General features: G+C 43.3%; 1 protein-coding gene across 5 annotated transcripts in view; it reads left to right on the plus strand.

Annotated features, from left to right (window-relative positions):
* LOC148819071 (E3 ubiquitin-protein ligase RNF34-like) overlaps window positions 1-14,878 on the plus strand; it is a 19,247-nt gene extending 4,369 nt beyond the window's left edge. For 3 of the 5 annotated variants that reach the window (XM_088935342.1, XM_088935343.1, XM_088935338.1), the window contains exons 2-7: window positions 4,225-4,440; window positions 7,067-7,453; window positions 9,041-9,103; window positions 9,898-10,099; window positions 10,183-10,212; window positions 11,657-12,015. In XM_088935342.1, coding sequence (XP_088791468.1) covers window positions 4,240-4,440; window positions 7,067-7,453; window positions 9,041-9,103; window positions 9,898-10,099; window positions 10,183-10,212; window positions 11,657-11,958 — 1,185 coding nt within the window. In that variant the 5' untranslated portion in view covers window positions 4,225-4,239 and the 3' untranslated portion in view covers window positions 11,959-12,015. Of the gene's footprint in view, window positions 1-4,224; window positions 4,441-7,066; window positions 7,454-9,040; window positions 9,104-9,897; window positions 10,100-10,182; window positions 10,213-11,656; window positions 12,016-13,008 lie in introns of those variants that run through there. The other 2 variants (XM_088935339.1, XM_088935340.1) reach the window with 2 other exon arrangements.
* Window positions 14,879-14,919: the final 41 nt, after the last annotated feature.

Below are 14,919 nucleotides of genomic sequence, written 5' to 3' on the forward strand. Positions count from 1 at the left end.
GTAATTCACAAAAGAAAGATAATCTTTCATTTTTTTGTGATCTATTTCGCTCATCACTTTTTATTAGAATTTGGATTCTGCTGCAAATCTGCGCAGATAAACAGACGTATTGGAACAGCAGGAGCCTGAAAATGAGTGTTTTCATGGAATTTAATTGTTTATTTTCTCACTGCATTGAACAACAAAACGAAGACTAGCATACACAATTTCATACTCATATGTGCTCCTCACAGCTTACATGGTTGTAGAGTTCTGCTGATTTTTCTCCATTCTCATCTGCAAGTCATCTTGAGTTACTTTGGTTTAATGGGCAAAATCGACCAGAACTCCCCATTGCACTGGTGGGTATAATCTTTATGTCAGCAGTCTAAAGCCGTGCAGTGTGAGAGAACAAAGGCGAGTGATTGGTGAGCAGTAAGAAAACTGAACTGAAAGATGAACTCTTTCCAGCTGGATTCCACTCATGCTTTGACACAGTGCACGAGCACCATGGAGGAACTAAGTTAGCATGACTTGCCACTCTGTCTGTGCATGTTGGGAGTGCTCCTTACTGCTGGAATGGCAATCAAAGAGCCCCCCCCCCCCCCAAAAAAAAAGCAACCGACTCTGGCACAGATCAAGAATTGCTAGGACAATTGAATCTCTTCTGCTGCCTTAATCTGCGTGTCTTCATTAACATGCAGTAGCTGCACGGGTTTCGTTCTGTCTGTCGTGACATGCTTTACTGTTCCGCTGTGCCTTGTAGTGCCTGGGAGATCAACACAGGGGTCTCGCAAAACCTTGATGTTGCATTATGTGCCCCTTTGAATTGCACGAGCGGGATTTATTTGAGCAAATGCCGCTGCGAGACAAATCAGTGAAGGATTTTTGGATGGCTCTTGGATGATAAGTAGTATACGGGTAATGTGGTGAAATTTGTCGCCGTCACGTATTTGCGACAATGCATTTAATGTGCATATGGTAAACCTTGCATGCAGTAAGAGTGCACTTCCAGGGGAAGCTGTCACAGGGAAGAAGCCCTCCCTTTGCCACAGCCTCACTGCTGCTGCTTTTGCATGCCTTTCCCTGCTTTAGCACTTTTTGTGCCTAGATGACGCAATGGTGCTGGAGAAGCCGGGGATGGTGCGATGCTTGGCAGGTTTTCACAGCACGCTGCAGCTGCCATGGCTGAAGATTAAAAGCACGGGGGGTTTAGCAAAGGAGGGATTTGAAATGGTTGGAGGAAGTAGCATCAGAACAGGAGAACCCTTGTCTGCCTCACCGCAGAAGGCAGACGTTCTGAGGCCTTGACTTCCGAGCCACTTGCACGTCACAGAAGTCATATGTGCTCTCAGGCGAGCAGTTGCATGCAGGCGTAGGTTCGGTAACTATCAAGGGTTTCAGTGAACCTGGTTCAGTGGCCCATAGCTTTGTCTGTAGGCCCTAAGCCACACAGACTGCTGAATGCTAGTCTTTTTGCAACCAAATCATCCATGTAATGTTATTTTCAGTGGGTCGGCTAGATTTCCTTTCATTTTTTACGTCCCTTAGTACTCCAGTGTGATGTTCATACATTGGACCTCAAAGTTTAAATGATTTTATTATTAGAATTAAGAAATAATCAGAAGTAATGAATAATTATGCTCGTGTGCTCCAGCGCATACTAAGCAACTGATATTTTTTTATGATGTGTCATGAATTTGATTGTTTCCAAAAAATTACTAATTGGTATTTAATCAGCATTCAGTTGGCAGTGCATCTTTCTTCTCCAAAAAGACTGTAATAGTCCTCTGTGTTTATGTAACTGGTGACGGAGATGTCCATCTTGGAAGCTATTGTAGGTCTTTGGAACAACTTTCTTTAAGAAAAGATTTCGAGGTACATGTGAAATCCTATTATTATCTGATCAGGTCATTAAGTGTTCTGGGTGTTACACAGACATATTGTGAAGGCTACACTGTTAAATATATTGTGAAACAAACTAATAGAAAATGGATTAAAATGGCTGCTAAAATGAAGTTCAGGGTTCTAGAACAGTTGTTAGGGATGTACTGGAGTATTAGGGTTCTAACACAGAAGCTTATGGGAAGTGCTGGTTGGAGCCTGAACTGTAAGACATGACTTTCAAATGACACACAGTAGCAGCATCCCTGGTCTCTGATCTCCGTTTTTCAAATTCCAAAGGACTCTGTTAAACCTGTTTACTGCTTTAAAAAAGTCACTGATATAAAGTAATTAACACATTGCAGAATACTGGATTCTGTTATACTTTTCCAGTTTCTTAATTTCTTGGCATTAAAGAAGAGCCATTAAAATGGAATTCCGACATTGTCCGAGAAGGCAGTTTTCTGTGAAAATGATCAATTCTGCAGTAATTTGAAACAGGTTCACAAAGTGTTACTTTAACCCTTTATAGTATAAAAATGTATGATAAATGTGATTCTGGTGGCTGAAACGAGAGTTATTGTTTTGTGTATTGATTAAAATGCAATGGTTTACTCATAGCTGCTGCCCTGGATACGCAGAACATATCACCTGTCTGAGCTATCTTAAAGCACATAGTGATTTCCACGCGTTCAGCTGAATGGAAATCAACCTCATGTTATAGATGTGGTGGCTGATATGAATGTACTTTTTTTATGACCGATCTGCTTTTTACGTAAAAAATAGAAATAATCATTTCATCTGAAAGCAGACGGCTGCAATTTCTTGTCTCCTTGGTCTCACCCAGTGAGGCTGTTTTATCAAGTCCAGTTGCTGTGTTCGTGTGGTCTTAATGACTGTTAACTGCTTGATCAATCTCTATATTTTTAGAAAAGATGGCCAGAACAATCAGGTTTCTTTGAATAGCTAGGGTGTTTTGCACTTAACTTTCTCTCAATGCATTTATAGCAACCCTTTCATGGCCTTTGGTTTTAAAACAAACCAATTTGAATTTCTACAAAAGGAAATTGTTATAGAAATGTTATATTAATTTGTACTTGTTAAACAGTTACTTGGGATTCGAGAGTTATTAACTATTCATTGTCTGGGACTCTTTTTCAAAGCAAAAACTACTAGCCTTCCCCATAGAGTTGTCATTTTCCAAATGTAGTAGTAGTTATATCAATGTAACAATAACATAAAGACTTGTACTTAAATGTTAGGGTTTAATTTCCAGAGGGAAGGAATTGTGTTCAGCAGGAATATAGCAGGAATATGGTCTTCATGTAGAAAGTTTGAGGCAGTAAGTGTCAGAATTCAGTTCTGTTCTGAAGCAGTCAGGGCGTATAAGACAATCTTGTGCTTAGAGGTCACTCTAAGACTTGACATAAGACCTCACATGAGTCTATTGACTTTCTTTTTTTTCTTTTTTTTCAATTTGCACTATATATCCTTACATCTGTAACAGGTGTTCTGAAAGTGACCTTGATCTACAGAATGTAAAGTTGATGATCTAGAAGAAAAACAAAAAAGTAGATGGAGATGTAATACACTTCTGGACTTTTCTTCTACGCTTCTTCCAGTTCTGTGACTTCCATTGGTCATTAGGGAGTTTTTCTATTTCTGACCAGCGAGCGGGGGCCTCCTGAGTGCCTCAGTCCGCAGAGGCGTTTGCCCAAGCATGGGTTGCGTTTAGTGATCGCTAGTCGACTGTGACTGGAATACCCCAGGCATTGGGGCACGATTGGTGGAGCTCCTCTGAGAGCAGAGTGGGGTTAGTTGGCCAGGGCTCTGTGTGATCTCGGCCACACACGGCGCCCCCTGTGGCCTCCCGGGGTATTGCAGGCCTGCAGTGCTCCTGGTGAGGGACACTCCTCTCCTCCCGTCAGGGCTGTACTGCCTCTGACAGGCTCATAGACTTTACAATACCGTGGCTTGAAGGTGGGAGAGTCAAGCCGAGACATGATGAACACGCAGTTGGTGATTCGAGATGGGGTGGGCATAACAAAAATGTCAAAAAAAAAAGAAGGGACAGAAGAGTGGGATGCGTCGAGTTTCAACGCATGGCTCAGTGGGGACATGGTTTTCTAACCAGCTGCTTGGGCAAGCTTGCCGAAGAGAACCGACCGCTTGTCAGGTCCAGGAGGTGAGAATAATGCCATTTAGAGAGAAGCCACCTTGTTCAACTGAGGTGCCACGGAGGTATTTTGAGTTTTGAACTCATGAACTGTCCGAGGAAGAAGGTACAGAAAGAAACTTCCTTACAGAAAGGCTCTCCCCTCCCCACCTGTTTGAATGATCTGGTGCCGTTTCCCTCCGCAGGCTGGGGCCTCGTCTATGTGGGCTTCATGCTGTGGTCTGCTGAATGAAGTGATGGGCACCGGGGCAGTGCGGGGCCAGCAGCCGGGCTTCGGGGCCGGAGCCGGGCCCTTCCGGTTCGCCCCCAGCGCGGGCTACTCCACCTACCCCACGACCTCAGGGAACTCCAGCCTCGTGTGCAAGGCCTGCGGGCTGGCCTTCTCCGTCTTCAGGAGAAAGGTACGGACTGGCTGGGAGCCCGGGTTACCCCCCCGGGGGCGAATTGTCTGTGCCACTGCAGAATGCATGACAACCATGTCGTTTCTTCAATGTGAAATAAATCGGTCAAAAATTGTTTATGTGTACAAGTCTTAAGAACATTAAAACTGTCATAAAAGAGAAACCAGCAGCCATCTCACCTTGCAACTCACAACTGGCAGCCCACTGAAGCTCAGGAGGTATGAGCCTGGTCAGTACCTGGATAGGAGACCTACTGGAAAAAGGCTGCTGCTGGAAGAGGTGTTAGTGGGGCCAGCAGGGGGTGCTCACCCTGCGGTCCATGTGGGTCCTAATGCCCCAGTATAGTGACGGGGACACAATACTGTAAAAAGGCGCCGTCCTTTGGATGAGACGTAAAACTGAGGTCCTGACTCTCTGGTCATTAATAATCCCAGGGCGTTTCTCAAAAATAGTAGGGGTGTAACCCTGGTGTTCTGGCCAAATTCCCCATTGGCCTTTACCAATAATGGCCTCCTAATAATCCTGATCTATGAACTGGCTTCATCACTCTGCTCTCCTCCCCACTGAGAGCTGGTGTGTGGGGAGCGTACTGGCGCACTCTGGCTGCCATCACATCATCCAGGTGGGGCTGCACACTGGTGGTGTTGGAGGGGATCCCCATTACCTATAAAGCGCTTTTAGTGGAGTGTCCAGAAAAGCGCTATATAAGTATGAGCAATTATTATTATTAAGAGAAGCTCTTTAGTAGTCAGTTGATCCAAGGATCTCATCCAGCTGCTTCTTGACTCAGCCAGAGTACAAAATTCCTCCCGTTATTGGTTTGAACTTTCACACAGTTTCCATATGTGCCCTCTGGTTTCCATTTCAGAATTTCAGTTCTATAAATTTCACTGACGTTATGGACATTAGCATCAAACTGAGTTACTCATCTTTTTCTGTAAGGAAATGAATGCCTTATCTGCGCACATCAGGTTTTTCCATTGTCCTCCTGATTGCTGTTCTTGCAGTAGGTAGGTTGAGTAGGAGTTTCTAGTCGGGCGGCATGCAGTTCGGCCTGTCGCTGCCCCAGGGTAATCTCCTGTATCCTCAGAGGTGACCAGGATAAGAGCTGCTAAAAATGGAAGATTGCTTCGTTCAGAAGGCTAAGACATGACAGCACAGTGCCAGTCCTTAACCTTGATTTTCCTGTACAGGACATCGTGCAGAGATGTGCCTTTGTCGCATTCATTGTACTCTGCTTTAATTAGCTATGTTTTTTTTTTAAACACTGTATAAAACAGAACATGCTTGATTTCTTTTCAGGGTGCAATGTTTGTTTTTTGTAAGTGAATTGTACCGTAAGTACTGCCAGTGTAAATTCCTTTGTTTAGATTTGAATAGATCTTCCTTTGTTTCCAACAACTATATTGCCTCTAAAAGGAGATATACTGGATACATGTCTCCTCTGCAAACATATCCCCATATTTGTACATACCCCTATCTCTTTATCTTATCTTGCCTCTCAAACACATGGTGATGACATTTTCTAGGCCTTTTCTAAAGGCTGCAAATTCCGATGGTAAGATAGGGACTTAAAGAAAGTGAACTTTAGCTGATGTATTGTAAGCTGTCATAAGTCATATCGGCAATGTTCAGAGTACTTTGTGGCACTAATATAACATCAGCTTTATTGATTGGCTCCAGCTTGTCTGTGTGTTTGACACCAGCTTTGTGGCATTTCCATTTTGAGGATCGACTGGTCATAGATCAAAGAGAAAATAGTGTATTCAGTGTCAGACCAGCACTGAATCTGATCAGCTCTAGAAGAGAGAGGACGTTTGCAAAGTATCTTTTTTTTTCTTTTTAGTTGCTTACAAGCTATAATTCAAAATCCCAGAGCTGAATGTATTTACTGCTCTATCATTTACATCTGAATGACAGACTGCCTGTCCCTATACTGGTTACTTGATTTAAAGAAGCAGACAGTTGCAGATGGGAAACGTTGATTTTTGTTCCCTGGACCAGCTAATGATTTTTTCTTTTGTCACAAGAAAAAGAAATTCTAATCCATTAGTCCCTCTGTTCTCCTGGGCCACTGATGTCCCTTCATCTTCCTTTGATCAGTGTTTGCCATGTATTTAACTCGGATTGAGAGATGTAGCTCTAGCCCTATTAACACTGGCATAAAAATAAGATCACTTTATTAACCCTTTACAGTTTCTTGCATTGAATTTGTCTTTTCGCATACCCCAGCTTGCTCCCCATGAGACACACAGACAGGGAGAGAGCATGGGGTCAGAGTGCAGGGTCTGCCATTGTACAGAGCCCCTGGAGCAGCTGGGGTTAAGGGCCTTGCTCAGGGGCCCAACGGAGTAGGATTCCTCTGCCCACTGCGGGATTTGAACCAGCAACCTTCCAGCCACAGGCGCAGATCCTTAGCCACAGAGCCACCGCTCCGCCCAAAAAAACACCAAGCATAAATCAGGGCATATATAAACGCAGTAGTGTATCGTCTGTCATGCAGGGGTGATGCACAGGAGTGGTGTTGGGGAAGTCTAGACAATGCCTCTTGCCTTGAAGTGGTCATTCCATTATGGAGATGCACCCCAGAGCTCACGTACCTGGTTTTCCCGGCCTTCTCCTCCAGCACATCTGCTGCGACTGCAAGAAGAACTTCTGCTCCCTGTGCTCGGTGCTGCAGGAGAACCTCCGCAGGTGCGCCACGTGCCACTTGCTGAAGGGGACTGCCTTCCAGAGGCCGCAGCTCATGAGGCTGAGGGTGAAGGACCTGCGTCAGTACCTGACGCTGAGGAACATTCCCACGGACACGTGTCGCGAGAAGGAGGACCTCGTGGACCTCGTCCTGTGCCACCAGGGCTCGGACGCGGAGGACGACACGGACTCGGGCAGCGTGCACTCCAGGTCCTTCACCACCCCGCTGTCCACTGTGCGCTCCACGTCCTTGCAGTCGTCACTGTCTGCCCCTCAGGGAGAAGAACTGGGCAGAAGAGGAAGCTCAGGGACCACGAATCAGGTATCGGTTGGCTTCTCTGAACTTCATTCCTGTGAGATTTCTAACACGCATTGAGTTTTCCAACAAGAGCTCCAGAAGTGGAGTAAAACCACGATTTTGCCTGTTTTACATGAAATTATTAGCAATCACTTTATATACACCTTCGTGGATCCACATTGTCTATCCGCAGGCGTCTGTATGCCAGTGTGCGTGACATACCCTTGTGAACTGACTTGAAAGCCTTCCACTTAATTACAAGTAAACTATTTTGTTGTCTAAATCTACTTCACTAAAGCTGTGAATGTCAGTCTTTTCTAAGAGGAGCTGCAGTGGAGGGGGAAATGCAGAGCTGGCAGCTGTATGCATTATTAACAAAATGGAGGTTAAGTGGAAATCCCTGCGTTCCATTATCCTCTCCAGCGCGTTGCTTGTAGCGAAGGGGGTTGTGGGATGTTGAAGTTTGCCAGGCAGCCTTTTAGAAGTAGAGCTGGACAGTGCGAGTGTGAGTTTCTGTCCATTTGGATGTGTGGTTTGAAGCAGGGGCTGGAAATCACCGTGGATCTTCGCGGACACAGGAGCTCAAACACTCATGTCGTTTTAGTGGGATGCAACCCATTAGCTAATGGCTTTAAGCGTGGTGGAGACTTAAGCTGTCATTTCATGCTTTTTATTATACCTTTGCATCTCTAGCAGCGTAAAAAGTCCCCTTTTAATCGCAGCATGCTGCTACTGCAGTAAAACAGATCATAAGCAATATGTCATTTACTAAGCCTAGGTCATCTTGATTGAAGACTTTACTCACTGTGCCGAGAGCAGGAGAATTTTGCTTTGTCTATATACAGGACTGCATTCCATAGCATACTCATCTCTTTTCAACTCGGCTAACCTTTGTAAAAGATTGGCCAGCAAATTTCTCTATTATAATTTTTACAGTGTACATTATATATACATTGTGCATACCTTGTATACAAAATGCCTTTTTAAAAAGGAAGCAGTTATTATGCTATGTGACTGGTAGGTCAATACAGAAATGCTGGTAGGAAGGTGCAGAAAGTACAATGTAGTGCTACAACAACAACACTGTCCAGTACCATGTATTGCTCTCTGAGCCTTTTGTAGTGCACTCACTGGATTTTCTGTGTTTTAACAGTACTGTAAGACATATCTAGACATGTCTAAACCAATCTACAAACAAATCCCACATTGCCTTTACCCAAGACAAGGTCGTGGGGGAGCTGGAGCCTATCCTGGCAAGGATATACCCTGGACTCGATGCCAGTCCATCACCGGGCACACACAGCCATGGACACAGACACACTCACACTGGGGCTGGTTTACCTGGAGTTAACTGGAGCGCCCAGCGCAAACCCACATGAACACGAGAAGAAACATACGAACTCCACGCGGACAGCACCCCAGGGTCCCTGCGCTGCCAGGCCCGGAATTGAGAACCATACTGTTTAATTTTCGAGGGAGTGTAAATTGTACGACGTTTAAGCAGTACACTTTCTAACTCTAAAAGACGTGATTTGCCGACCAGAAGAAAGGGGGTTATTTTAAGGATTTTCCAGCAGTGCGTTATGCGTTTTTCTTCTGATTTTCCCTCAGGACCACGGCGACGGTCCAACACTCTCACTCTTGAACCTACAAAATGAAAATGCAGTTCAAGAGGTAAGTGCCCAACTTGGTGTAAAGACAGCTTGTTTCTGGACTGTAACAGATGGGGGAAGTGGGCTATAGCAGTTACAAGGTAAATTAAAGTGGTCCCCAGTCCCCAGTCCATCACAAGGCACAGGCACAGCCATACGCACAACCAACATAGGGGCCTATTTTCCCAGAAGCCAATAAACCATCCAGCATGTCTTTCGACTGGGGGAGGAAAACGGAGAGCCCTGAGGAAACCCACACAAACATGGGGAGTGCGTACAAACTCCACGCAGACAGCGCCCCTGGTGCAGAATTGATCCCATGGCCCCAGCGCTGTGAGGCAGCAGTGTTAACCACTGTGCCATCACCTAATGATGTCTTGGCAACATTTTGTTTTTTAACCTCAGCTTCTAAACTTCTTCCAATAGCCACGGCAGTGCCCTCTCCAGTGAAATGAGCACACGTCTGTGTTGTACAGGTTGACGCAAGCAACTGACGCAACAGGTCATTTAGGCAAAAACTGGGAAATGTGTGACTTGGTGGCCAAATCATAGTTATTTTCCTTCATCTCTCTTTCCGGTCAGAGCGCAGGGTCAGCCGTTTATACGGCGCCCCTGGAGAAGCTTGGGTTAAGGGCCTTGCTCAGGGGCCCAACGGAGTAGGATTCCTCTGCCGGCCGTGGAATACGAACCGGCAACCTCCCAGCGCAGATCCGCAGCCCCAGAGCCACCACTCCGCGCTGTGCCGAATCTGTCTCCTCCCGGGGCAGAGAGAGCAGGGAGAGGAGCGCGGTCTCACTGTTCTCCTGCGCTCCGCAGGCCGGCACCCTGTCGCGGAAGCGGGCCAGAGCCTCCCTGTCGGACGTCTCCAGCGCAGACGAGATCGAGGGCCTGTCCGTGCGGCAGCTCAAAGAGATCCTGACGCGCAACTTTGTGAATTACTCGGGGTGCTGCGAGAAGTGGGAGCTGGTGGAGCGCGTCGGCCGGCTGTACCGGGAGAACGAACAGAACAGGAAGTCATGTAAGCAGCAGGCATGCCTCCTTCGGCGCAGGCCAGTCACTTCAGACATCCCCTTCACTTCTTCCTTTATTATTTCTTTGCAGTGGAAAATGTGAACAGCAGCATAACTGCAGGTAAGAGCACACATTTTTTGTATTCTTTCTGGATACTGTACAATATTCAGTCTTTGCATCGTATGGGTTACAATTAACATTGCTTTGTAAGCACGTTATTTTCTTTGGCAAATAAAACATCAGCAAAGCTACCGAACAAGAGTTGTTACATTAGTAATTTTTTGTTTTTTGCTTAACAGTATTTCTGTAAACCATTAAGGGTACAGTATTACTTCATGATGCAGTTTAATACCCCTACATTGGCGCTGATGATATTAAAGCATAAAAGAATGGAAAAGGATGGGTTGGGACAGGATTTAAATGGATAGTGTAATGTCGTTTAACAAAATACCCAGTATATATCCCTTCCAGAGCATGACAACACCTCTACCATGCCCTGGACATGAAAGGAAATTATGCCTTGACACTTTCTTGTCTGTGAGGTTCCAGAATTGGGTCACACTTCAGTTTAGGTCTTCATTATAACTGTGTATTAACAGTCTACTAATGTTATAAAAAATATTACATACTCCTCAGTAATGGCATATGGGAAGTGGTTGACTGACTGGTCACGATTAGTTTTTTTGGTACTGATCTACAGCAGAAGGCTGGGTATCATGGCATATGTCACTGTACTAATACTTTATAAATATTTTATTCATAAAGAATTCCAAATACCATTTCCAACCCCTAATCTGACGTGTTACCCAGAAGTGACTCCCAGCTTATCTATTTTCTGCAATACTACAGTTTGTCAGAATATCACCATACTCATACTATTATCGCATCTGTTTTGCTAACAGCTGGGTGGTGACAGGGTGTTACTTTGACAGCTAGGAGACTACAGGTCTTCAGGAGTTGAACTCGTGTGACCCATCTCCCATTGATTGTTGATTTGAATTCAAAGTGCTGCCATGAGATATAGGAAGTCTGTATTTTAAGATGTAAACAAATAATAATAATTGCTTACACTTATACTGGACACTCCACTCAAAGCGCTTTACATGTAATGGGGACTCCCCTCCACCACCACCAATGTGCAGCCCCACCTAGATGATGCGACGGCAGCCATACTGCGCCAGAACGCTCCCCACACATCAGCTATCAGTGGGGAGGAGAGCAGAGTAATGAAGCCAATTCATAAATACAAACTCTGTTCTTAAATGCCCGCGAGAATTCATTTTACAAACGAGTTGTGAAGAACTCTACCCCCTCTTCATTTGAGCTATGTGCAGGGAATATAGCCTGGAAAAATGAAAGTTAAGTGACATATCTTTATGAGCAGTGCTCTCCTTGCAAAAGCCCACTATCCTCAGCACGGCCAATTTCTGTTCTAGGAGTTAACTGAATTTGTTTGGTAGTATAAATGAGGTTACAGTTGACTGCCATACACAAAAGTGTGTCTGAAATGAAGTGTAGGGTACAGTGAGGCTGTTTCTAACACCTGTGCTTCACTCTCCATAAGTGGTAGCATATCCTCAGCCAATCTGCAATGGAGGAATCGGAGGTAAGAGACGAGATGAGTATTCTCTTCATAAGTACCACCCTACCATTATTTTCTTGTCAGTGTTGTCCTTCCACATGATTATATTGAACATGATCATAAGCATCCACAAAATACAAACGCATGTATTCTGCACAGTCCTCCACAAGATGGCAGGAATGCATGCTGTTAGAGAGGTGGAGGAAGTTCTCCCCCTTTCCCTCTTCCTTAAAACTCAAGAAGCCTTTCCAAAGCATGGCAGTCAAAGCATCAGCATTTTGTGATTGATGTAGCATTTTCATTTACCTTTGTTTGATATCTTTTATTTTTAATTTTCATCGTGGTACTTTTATCACCAGATCAAACCCTTGATTGTTCCCTTTTATGTGCCTTCCAGAAGAAAATGCCTCTTAGTTTTTAGGTGGCCTCAATTTTTTAAAGGGATGTGATTATTCATAAGGGTTTATGCAATGGGCTTACGCTTAAATGTGAGGAATTACTTTTACTAGATGTAGAATAGCACCAGTATATTCACAGAATTGTGAAGGAAGAAACAGAGGGGCTTAGTCACAGTTAAATAAAAGCTATATTCACTTCCCGTCGATAAAGCTGCTTCACCTGTGAAACCTCTCTGTGAACATTAAATCCATTCTGAGTGGGCTTGATGACAACATTTTAAAGTCGAGATAGTGTTCCTGTTAGTGATCTTTGTGCATGGAAGCACAATTCAGTCAATTCAGAGCCAAACACCATCCGTAAACCTGCATGACCCCTCCTTAGTGAGCTGATGTCAAGTTTTATATCTACAGAGTGCTTCTTTACTGCTGTTGGCCTTTTAGAAAACCGGGCTGCATGGAGAAAATAGCTGTAAAACACACACAAATATGGCTGTAAAGAATATGCCTCATAAAATAGACAATGGTTGTACACACCAGAGGGCGCTACATCAGCTTCAGTGACCACCATTTGTGAGCGATGTCTTGCCAGCGTGGAAGGATGTGAAAGAGAGCAACAAGAAACTATTTTGTGTCCACTGTTGTCATGCAACAATATTTAGTGTATTTGCATAGGCACCAAATTCATGTTTTTCCATGAGGCATGTTTTAATGAAGCATTTATTTGATAGGTCAACTAACCTACTTTTGACCTTGAACTATCCTAAGAAATCTAGGGCCGTTGAGCTGGATTGTCAAAATGAAACCGTATACAAGACCAGCGAATGGCAAATCACCAAAGCCTGCAGAGATTTCACTTGGGAAGTCCCACTTCCCAATGGAATCAGACCTGAATCAAAGCTAGGGTGCTGCTGACACCTGTCTTTTTGCTTTTTGCAGAGGGGGAGAAGATGCAGCTCACAAACGAAGATAACCTGTGCCGAATTTGTATGGATGCTGTGATCGACTGCGTGCTTCTGGAATGCGGCCACATGGTCACCTGCACTAAGTGTGGGAAGAGAATGAGCGAGTGTCCCATCTGTCGCCAGTTCGTAGTGCGGGCTGTGCACGTTTTCAAGTCCTAATGACATAACATCCATTTATCCTTTAGTGTTCTAGGATACCAACATTTTTCTTTTTCTTTAGTTTGGACATTAAAATGCCATATGTGAAAATGGCTTTTTTTTTAATAAAACGTTTGACTTTTTTCAGCTTTGCTGCAATTGCCTTTTTTTGTACTGAAGCTCTAGCTACAGCTTAGATCATTTGTATTAAATGCCCTTTAATAAAAATCTGCAAAAGAAGGCTCGAAAATCTTAGGAGGAAATGATTGGGATAACATAAATGAATAGATTAGTTTATTCTGAAATTATAAGTATTTACATTTTATGTGCGAGACGAATGGTATGGAAAATGTACTACTTAAACGTCTTTATCCCAATTCAGAATGATTAGATGCTTCTAGCGTTTAAAATGAGAAGAGCATTATTTAAAAATTAACCACCCCAGTAAAACTTCAAAAGAATGTGCTGCGATACAAAAAAGTGTACTCTTTAGGTACCAAACTATTTATGTGCAAGTGACAGAATACAATAATTTATTTATATTTCTATCCCATTATTTCAGGTGCTTAACTGGTGAAGAACACAATGTTTTTGTGTTCCTCTGTTAACAGTCTCCATATTTAATTAGCTTACTATAGCAGGGGCAGATCTCACTGGGGAATCTGTTTATTATAGCATATCTATAACCACAGATTGTGGTCAGGGAGCATGAACTATGGATTTGAAATACTGTACATAGTTCACATTGGGATGGTTTAATCTCAGCATTGAATTTATAGTGACCTGGAATTCTAATGCCCAAACAGAGCAATAAAGAACAGCTTTTATTTCAGCTCCTTTAAGATGAGATCTATAGTGGCAAAACCTTGCACGCCATTAAACTTTTTAGTAACACTTCAAACATTTCTACTTTAAATGATCGCTTCAGATTTCATTTCTGAATGTTCTCAATAGGAGTAAGAGGTGCTAAATCATCAGACATAACCCACCCCCTCATCTTATTTTCTTATCCAGATCACAATTAAATAATGTGGGTGTGGACTTTTGGATATTTGCGTTTATTTTTTGCTAGTTTATTCAAACGTGTTTAATGAGTTGGTTGACCAATTAGATTTAAACATTAGAAATATTAAAGAAATACAAGTTATTACACATGCCTCTGGGTCTGTAGAATTATAAGGGGAATATTGTTGCACAGTTATATGTTTCATATCGCTGTAAACTATAAGATGTATGTTTTTTAATGATTTAATATCTGATTTGCAGCAATGTTCTTCAGGTTTACCAAGTTTAACATCCTGTAAAAAGTGTATTGTTGCTGGTTGAACTGTTAATGATGTTGATGTTGGTTCGCCTACACATCAATGGAAAAGTAGTAATACAGTAGAAGACTTGGGATCCCCTCTTTATTCATTGTTATTGCTTCTGGTGGAATATTTAGTTATGTCTTTAATTTCTAAATCATGGCTTTCCCATGCTCTGCTCTGCTCAAAGTATCAAACATATTCAGATGTAAAGCACCTTTGTGAAACACTTAAAATAAAAAATGCTGCTATATCACTAGGTCACACACAGGCACCTACAACAATAACAGAGCAGACTGCAAGTGGAAAGTGTTCTATGAAACAAAGTTTGTCATGTCTGGTTTTTGTATTTTGGAATGTTGAACTTTTTATTTTGGTAATTAAAAAAAACTTTAATAAAAATACAGTACCTTGACTATTTATACAGCACGTGCCACTTTCTC

Source organism: Atractosteus spatula, chromosome 17 (assembly GCF_055471065.1).
Source record: "Atractosteus spatula isolate fAtrSpa1 chromosome 17, fAtrSpa1.hap1, whole genome shotgun sequence".
Taxonomy (NCBI): Eukaryota; Metazoa; Chordata; class Actinopteri; order Semionotiformes; family Lepisosteidae; genus Atractosteus; species Atractosteus spatula.